At 47.2% G+C, this 9111-nt stretch overlaps 1 protein-coding gene across 1 annotated transcript; it reads right to left on the bottom strand.

Moving 5' to 3' along the window:
- Positions 1-3940: 3940 nt before the first annotated feature.
- LOC136538713 (pentatricopeptide repeat-containing protein At3g53700, chloroplastic-like) lies at positions 3941-6908 on the bottom strand. The gene has a single exon (XM_066530675.1). It carries the CDS (start codon positions 6509-6511, stop codon positions 4232-4234), a length of 2280 nt encoding a protein of 759 aa, XP_066386772.1. The 5' UTR covers positions 6512-6908; the 3' UTR covers positions 3941-4231.
- Between the last annotated feature and the right edge of the window lie 2203 nt (positions 6909-9111).

The following is a 9111-nucleotide window of genomic DNA, read 5'->3' as shown; positions in this document are numbered from 1 at the left end:
ACACACTCGCAGGCTAGCATAATGGCACTTGTGCTCACCAGCAAAGGCTGCACGACATTCTCCTCCAGGATGTTTGTGATCTGCCCTTTCCTCACATTGATGCCAGCGTTCTTCTCATCTCTGGCATGACGATTCCTGAGTTCAGTGACAATGGAGATTGGGTTGAGCCCAGCATTCTCAGCCAGTGTGTAAGGGATGACCTCAAGTGCCTCAGCAAACTCCTTGATGCAGTATCTCTCCATCCCTCGAAGCTCCTTTGTCCAAGCAGCCACCTGCACTGACATCTCTATTTCTGGAGCACCACCACCAGCAATAAAAAATCTCTTGTTGACCAAGCACCTGAAGCATCAAAAGAAGTATAACATAAAACTCCTTTTTACTTGGTTTAAGGAAATATAGAAAGCATTACAAATGCGAATGTTTAAGTAGATTAGGTGTGTGGGGGGGTGGGGGGGGGGGGGGGGGGGGGGGGGGGGTTAAGGGAATATAATGTGTATTTACGCCCAGCTACATTGTTATGAAATCTATAACTAGCATTATAGCCATCATAACATGAAAATATCCTGTTGTAAAAAAAATGAAAATATCCTTACTAAATGAGGAAGTCATGCCACCAATGATCATAACAATTTCCCCAGCTTCGACATCTTCAACATATACTAAATCCAAGTCAAGAAATGAGCAGACAAACCCAAAGCATTCAAGCAAGGACAACCATCGAAACACTGTGCAGACTCCAGAACGACAGTGTACAATGATCACACACTTCCAAGCCTACTTTGCCATGAACTAGGTAAAGGAGGTCCATAGATTGTTTGATAGCATAAAAGGACAACGAAAAAAAATGTAATCATTCTGCTAATGCAAATCAAGTCCCGAGAGCCGTCTATTTCAGCTCGTGTGATAAACCAAAGTTAAAAGGTTACAAAGCTACACAGGAGTCTCAACATCGGGCTCAATCAGGCCCAAAAATGTACAGTTCAACCAAGGATCCAGCTTCGTAAACCAGGGACTATTTGTGATTGTGCTAGACCAAGGAAAATCAATAATCAACACACCATGCACGGACTTGTGCTAACAAGCACTACTGACCCCAGACAGGCATCACACATTTTTTTTGTTCAGAAACAGCCAGGAGCCCACCATTGATACATATGGCTCTCTCACAAGCAGAAACATCTAGATGAAACAAGCGTCTGAGACACAAGCAGAAACGTCTGAAAACACTTGAAAACCACTGCAAACATATGCAACATCCAGATGAAACACTTGCAATATACGTATGAAACGCCTGAAACATTTGAAACATATACTTGCAACATGCAACATCCAGATCTACTTAATAGAACACTTGCAACATACGTCTGGAACAGATGAAACATTTGGAACATACACTTGAAACATATGTGTATAACCATTGCAATAGTGCAACATCCCTATCTACTTTTGCAACATCGATATACAACATTTGCAACATACCTCTGAAACACTTGAAACATACTCTTGCAACATGTGCTTTCAGCAAAACCTGGCAAGTGGGCGGGCGGAGCACTGCACAGTGAGATCCAGCGCTAGGTCACGATGGAGGAGGATGGCAGCGGGTAGGTGGCTGCGCGGCCCTCAGTGAGTGGCACCCACAGTGGAGGTGGCAACGACGGTCGGGCAGGTGTGGCCTCGCAGGCGCTCCCGCTCCGGAGAAGGTCATGATGGGCGGGTGTCGTGCCTGCGGTGAGGCTCCCCCGCGCTGGAGAAGGCCGCAGTGAGCGGCAATCGCGCTGGAGAAGGCAAGCGGCAGGAGACCAGTGGGGAACGCGCGCGACGACTGTGCGAGTTGGGAAATGTCGTTGTCTTATTTTTTTGGAGAAGCCATGAAGGAAGGTAGAGGGGAGCAGGCCTGTTGGGCAAGTTGCGCGCAGGCCAGGAAGCGCGGCGTCCGGACCGCACCACATCATTTCCGTTGCTAGATGCACCGTGTAGCTGGCCAATACAGAACTGGAATCATCAAAGATTTAAGATGTGTTTGGTTCCCCCTGACATATGTTGCAACGCCTTCAATAGCATGCTGTTACTTCGTCTTTCCCTTAATAAGTCATCAAATTTGGTGCTTTTCGATAATACAATAGATTGCTCCATTTAAGTGGTTCTCGCTTCTCCTTGTTATTGTTCCTAACTCCTCCCCGGGTAGTTCCCAATGTTTGGCACTTTCCATATTTCGTGGGTGCAACATCAACAAATTCGCTCATGATCAAGTTACAACCTAAGATCTATGACTATATTATGTTAACTGTTCGTATTTCGTTCATTCCATCGGTATGCTCCCAGGTACCATGCCATCACTTTATTTATTTCCATGTAAAATGGATAGGGTTAGTGCCAAATCCATATTACCTGGAGCGATAAATGATCAATGTCTTTGTGATTAAGCCGTGAACTCAAAAGGCAGTGGATGGTTGACACTATCTTTCTTTGCATTGGGTTTCATATATGCAGGCCCGTACATAGAAGTGTTCTTACTTGCAGTTGCAGGGTTCAATTATCCTCTACCTGTCTTCTCAACCTAGATCATGATGGCCTCCACCATTCTTAGTTCTGGTTAGATATTCCGGTTTCAGTGTAACCATATCGATGTATCTCGTCGAACATGCAAACACAAACAGAACTAGCTGAAAAATGTTCTAAGACAGCAAACAACACAGTGGTAGATGGGAACAGTCATGAAATTTAGAAATGATTCAGACTTCAGAGTATAGTTTTAGAAAAACTTTCGTCTTTATGGCCCACCAGATCTTACGGAACCTTCTACTCAGTCCTTCATTGAGACAGAGCGCAACAAAAACAGAGTAGAGTATGCAGAGGTTACACAATGTAATTCCTTATTCCCAGGTAGTGAATTAGTAACTACAATGGGTAGCGCAAGTCTTCTTTGTGGAGTTCTGCAGAAAATACAATAGGGACAGCTCTTACATTGGTGCACTGAAAGCATTTAAAACACATATGCTCATACAATGCTTGAAAGCAAACTCCCTATCTCATAAACCAAAGGGCAAACAACCTTCTGTATCAGCCAATCATCATAAAGGAACAGTGGTAGTATCATATAGAAGGCACCATGTGCTACAACCACAAACATCATACAACTGGATACCACCACGAATTATAAATGTAAATATACATTAGCATTTGTGCAACCTGTCAGTACAAAACTCAAGGCTTAAGGCACTAGAAAATGAATAACAGATAACTAAAAACAGTTAGCAGAACATCCACGAGCTATAATTTCCTTTAAAAAGGCTGAAAAAGCTAGTCAGGTTTCTGTTTCAGTTTCCAAAGTTGTGCGGTTCTGCGATCTATGCCAAAGATAGATTCACCACACAGGAATCCATGAAGTTCTCCTGGATGTTCTTTTCATCTTCTTTGCAAAGAACATTCTATAGATAGTTAAGTAATACAGATTTTTCGTTACTAACATGAAAGATGTTTTCCATTCACATGACAATGATAATACTTCCAGTTCTGCAAGAACCTGCAGCAACATTTACTTCGGCTAACCATCACCATGAAAAGCAGCTATTTTCATACACATGACACTGATACTGATCATAGACACCAGACATGCACAGTCCATGTAATGTGAGAAGGACAAGGAATCAGAAAATATACTCAGTTGAACCTCTCACCTCACAAAATGCTCTATACTGATAATCTACCTTTATGATGCCCTCGTTGAATATACAAGTATATATGTGACCACCAGTATCATTCTACCTAGTAGACCTTTTTTTTGCGAGGAATCTACTAGGATGTAAGGTAGTCTTATCAACCACCTCAAAACGCTTAATATGAAGTCACTCACAAAAGTTTATGAAGAACACATTGTAACATAGCTAAAATCTGTTGCCCCTAAAATTTCTGGATGTGGAAAATAAAAATCCTGAAAAGACTACCTAATTATTAAAAGAAAAATAATGATAAATGTAGCATCATTTGAAAGAGCAGCAAGAACATTGTGCTCATTTGCTAGCTACCGAAGAAATACAAGAGCCTCAAAAGAGGATTCATGGTGAACATGAAGGTAAGCAGCTCTCCAGAAGCAAGACAACATCCCATATCTGCTGACTTCATTCCTACAGAGCAATGAGATAAACATCTATTACACCACTGCTGCAAAAGTTTAAGCCAATCTAGCAACCAGAAATTTTTTCATCTGCTCCATCATTTACATGATACATTCTCAGGCATGCAGTATCAACGATACGTCTACTGAGGGTTGTTTATCTCTTAGGAGACGGCCAAAAGTTGCTAATGCATCATAATATTTGCGGATCTTGAGATATCCTCTTATCGCAGAAACATCAGATTCTCTGAATTTGGCCTTTTCTATAATTAGTTCAATAGCACTAATAAGATAATCATCCATGCCCAGATTCAATAGACCTTCAGCTAGCATACGGAAGGATGAAAACTCAGGCATGAAACCCTTATTCACCATCTCCACCAAGAAATCAAAAGCTTCTTTGATAGGCCCTCCACCACGACAGAGACTACGGAAAACAATCTTATATGTGAGGGCATCAGGAGGCTCACCCACCTCAGTCATCTCCCTGAAAAGATTAAGGGCGTCTCTTAAATTATTCCGTCTAAACAAAGACTGTATGACAGGGTTGTAAGCTTTTGGAGTAGGCCTAATCCCTTTAATCCGCATGCCTCTTAAAAGCTTCGAAGCAACCTGAGTCCTACCAGCCTTGCATAGACCATTAATGAGTGTTCCATATGTGACAACATCAATTTCAAATCCATTTGCTGTCATAGTTTCTAAAATATCAGCTGCTTTCTTGATGTTCCCCTGCTTGCAATAATGTGTTAGAATAGAGTTATAAGTGATATTATTAGGTTGTAATCCTTCCTTCACCATTTGTTCAATAAGTTCTGTTGCGTCATCAATCCTCTTGGCCTTGCACAAGCCATCAATAAGCGTATTAAATGTGACAGCACTCCTTGAAATACCCTGTGCATCCATTTGATCAAAAACCTCCTCAGCTTCTTCTATTCTCATTTTCTTGCATAACGCGTCAATTATTGTGTTATATGTCACTGTACTCCGAGGGCAACCATTGGATTCCATCCCCTTCAACAAATCCAAAGCATTTCCAAGCTTCCCCATTGAGCAAAGGTGATCAATCAAAATGTTGTATGTAACTTCATCAGGGGTGCATCCACTGCTCTTCATCTCCTCATACAACCGAATGCCAAGATGAGGATCTCCTACCTTGCAAAGGGCATTGATCAAAATATTGAAAGTATAGACATCCGGAGAAAGCCCCTTCACAGTTAGCTCACGCGCAAGGTCCAATGCTTCCTCAAGACGATTCTGTGAGGACAGAGCAACAATGAGAGTGTTGAATGTTGTGGTGTCAGGCAAACAACCCCTATCCACCATCTGATTTACAATTCCTTTAGCCTCATCAAGCTCTCCATTTTTACTGAGGCAGTTGATAACAGTATTGTAGGTGAAAACATCAGGATCATGGCCCTCCTGAAGCATCAGATCCATGACTTTCAAGGCATGGCTGACATGTCCGTTCTGGCACAGCCTGTGAACAAAAGTGTTATACGTGACCTGATCAGGTTCAAAGCCATCATCAATCTCTTGCTGTATGTAGCCAAGCGCATCTTCCACTCTCCCCATCTTGCAGTAGCCATTAATCAGAACATTAACAGTTACCCCTGTTGGTGAGCATCCAGCTTCCAGCATCTTCGCTTTCACCCTCAGAGCTGCCTCAATGCTTCCCTCCTCAATAAAGCCTTGCATCAAGGTGGTGAATGTGGTCTCATCAGGCGCCACACCATGGCTCGACATCTCCTCCAGCATCAAGACTGCGGTCCTGACCTGATGTGCCCGACACAACGCCTTGATGAGGGTGTTGAGTGTCACAACATCAGGCTGAATCCCCCGGACAGCCATCTCGTTGTAGACCGTCTCTAGGAGCTTCATCTTGCTCCCCTCCACAAGGACATTGAGGAGGTGGTTGTACACCGCCGTGTCCGCCTGAACCCCAAAGACGTCGAGCTGGTTCAGAACTAGGTCGACTGCGTCGTCGAACCGCCGCAGCCGCGCGTAGCTCTCGACGAAAGACCGCACCACGCTGGCCTTGACCTCGTGCCCTTCCCGCCGCATCTCCCGGACAAGCCCCTCCATCAGGTCGAGCGCGCCGACCGTGCCGAGCTTCTGGATGATCTCCTCGTACACGGCGGAGCTGGGGGCGAAGTCCTCCCGCGCGAGCGCCGAGTTCAGCATCCGGAGCGCCGCCTCGGGGTCCGCCTGCTCGCGCAGGGCGGCGAGGAGCCGGTCTTGGTCGGAGATGGCGTACACCCGGAGGGGCGCCGGACGGGGCCGACGCCGCCGAGGCTGAGGCCGCAGCGCGGGTGGCCCGGCATGGCACGGGCACGCAGCCGCCGCTGCCGCTGCTGGCGAAGCGCGGGAGTAGGAGGCTAGGTACGATGCGGCGGCCATTGTGACAACGTCTCAAGCATTTGGTGCGCGTTCTGGGCTGCAAGGGATGGTGAGCTCAGAGGCCGGCGGTGCAAATGAAGCAAATGGGTCCAGGGGATTGTTGGGACCTTGGGTCTTGGACTCTTGGGAGGAGCTGAGAAGAAGGCGGCGAGGCAAAGAAGATGAACAACTGAAAGCTTCCACTTCCAGCAGCAGGGCGCTGGGCCGCTGGCGAGCAGAACAGAGCGGCACCGTGACTGCGAGGAAGCCGAAGGGACAGGGTACAAGGCTTTTTCGCACCTACACCCCCTGTTTTTGGTGTTTTCTTTTATCAGTACAGAACTGGGATCAGCAGAGATTCAGAGTTCACATGTTCTGAACCTTAGTGGCACTATCTTTCTTTTGCATTGGATTTCATATATGCAGGCCCGTGCATAGAAGTGTCCCTAATTGCAGTTGCAGGGTTCAGTTATGCTCTACATGTCTTCTCAATCTTGATCATGATGGACCTCGACCATTTTAGCATTTCTGAAATCATATCTCTACTGAATTGAAGATAGAGCTTAGAATGGGGAAAAAACATTTTGTTCACTGATAAAAATATATGTCCTCTGATGGAAAAACTATGCATATGCTATAATCTGTACTTCGTTGCATTTGTATATGGTACTAAGCATCTCAACCTGTTTCCACCATATGTGTCGTGCTTTGTTGCTAGAGTGCACTGCATGTTTCTACTGGCTAATCGTTAGTGAACTATGCAAGGGTTACATGAATTAAAGAAATATTGAGCTGAATAACCAGCCTTTTTGTTCTGAGGTATAATGGCAATACATAATTGTGGCTTTGGTAATTGTTGAGTTGAATTTTCCTTTCAAACTTACATACAAAGACACATAGCCTCTCTTTTAAGCATTTTTGGCGAAATATATATGTGCTCTGTTGAAAAACTCGGTTTTTGGTTGTTTGTTTGCTGAAAAAAATGTTTTTGAGGCAAATGAGATTCCATGCAAGAGAGAAGATCTAGAGCTGAATCCTGTGAGATGAATCTCTTTTTTTGTCCAACATCTCATAATTGCAAGAAATTTTTATTATTCGAAGGAACACCTTAACTCATCATGTACCATATGCAAAGTATAATTATGTCAAGCAAAACTCTTTTTTGACTCTACATTGATTCACTTCCAAGTTGAAGACTAAATCAATTTACCTTTTTTTAAGTAGAAAAAATGGTTTCATATAGCACATGACCTTCCAAAAACACCATCCAAAACGTCCGTCACCTAAAATATCATTGACTGTCACTGTGGCCGCCTGTTGACTTGAATCCCTCCGTCGAGGCACCTTTCTTCCCCCATTTCAGAGAAACAGAGCACACACGTCAGCGTACGGGCATAACCCGATTCGCCCTGGGGGAGGGCACGACAGCGGTGACTGACCAGCCGGCGGGCTTCGCGGTGGCCGGCCGCACGCCCGCACCTATCGATGTCAGCGGCGCGGCCGGATATGGCTCATAGGGGCATGCCCCCGTGCCCGCGCGACATGCAGCATGGGCGACGGTGGTGGCATGCGGCAATGGCGAACCTGGCGACTACAAGTCGGTGCGGGTACACGTCAGGTGCGTGGGGGAGCTAGAGGGGCTGTTCTGTGCACGGCTTGTGCGTGGTTGAGTAGGAGCGGATGGGGGCGGCTCACCATGCGGCACGCGTCGACAGCTGACGTCAAGCAAGAAAGAGGTGCCCCGGTGAAGCAGGGCTGCCGGAGGATTTTTGGGCGAAGGAGGTGTGCGCTGTGGTGGCGGACGCAGTGGTGTAGCTGGCTTGGTGGGGGGCAGCCCTGGTTGGAGCTGTCAGCAGGAGTTCCCTGTGCGGTGGCCATGGCAAGCAGCAGGAACGGCGCACCTAGCGGCGGCGGGATCCAGCGTCTCGGCGCGGATTTGCCCAGTTCAGGTGAGCCGCGGTCAGAAGAAGTCCGGACGGATGTGGTGGTGCCCTCGGCCGAGGCGGCGGTGGTCTCCACCCACGGGAACTGCGACGGCGGGACCGAGAGGCGGCCATGGCGGCGGACAGCAGCAATTTTGGCGACATGTCGTGGCTCCGGCCCGGAGTTGTTTGCTGGCGTGCGCATGGGTCTCTTGGCAGTGTCCACGGAGGTGAGTCAGTTGCGGCCGCCGCCATGCAGACCCGGCGCGCGGCACGGCTGGGCCATGCGAGGAGCCCACGGGGCTCCAGATGGGGGTGTTGTACGTGTGCCTCTACCTCATCGCGCTCGGCACCGACCAGTTCGACGAGCGCGACTCACCCTCACCTTCTACGACCGCGTCTTCATCCCGCTCTATCGGAGCCTCATGATCGGCCGGCAGGGGCTCACGAACCTGGAGAAGATCGGCATCGGCCTGGTCCTCTTCATCATCGGCATGGCCACCGCGGCCATCTGCGAGAAGAAGTGCCTCGCCGTTGCTGCCACGAGTGGCGGCGCAGGGCATGTATAGCTGCCCATCAGCGTGTTCATGTCCAACTAGGCCGCTAAATTGGGGAAGAAATGTGCCTCGATGGAGGAATTCACGGCAATTGAAGGATGGTCCATTCTTTCGACGGTATTTTCCAAATATCATGATCTCT

This window comes from Miscanthus floridulus, chromosome 2, assembly GCF_019320115.1.
Source record: "Miscanthus floridulus cultivar M001 chromosome 2, ASM1932011v1, whole genome shotgun sequence".
Taxonomy (NCBI): domain Eukaryota; kingdom Viridiplantae; phylum Streptophyta; class Magnoliopsida; order Poales; family Poaceae; genus Miscanthus; species Miscanthus floridulus.
Note: the sequence above shows the minus strand (reverse complement) of the source record. Positions and strands in the feature narration are given on the sequence as shown.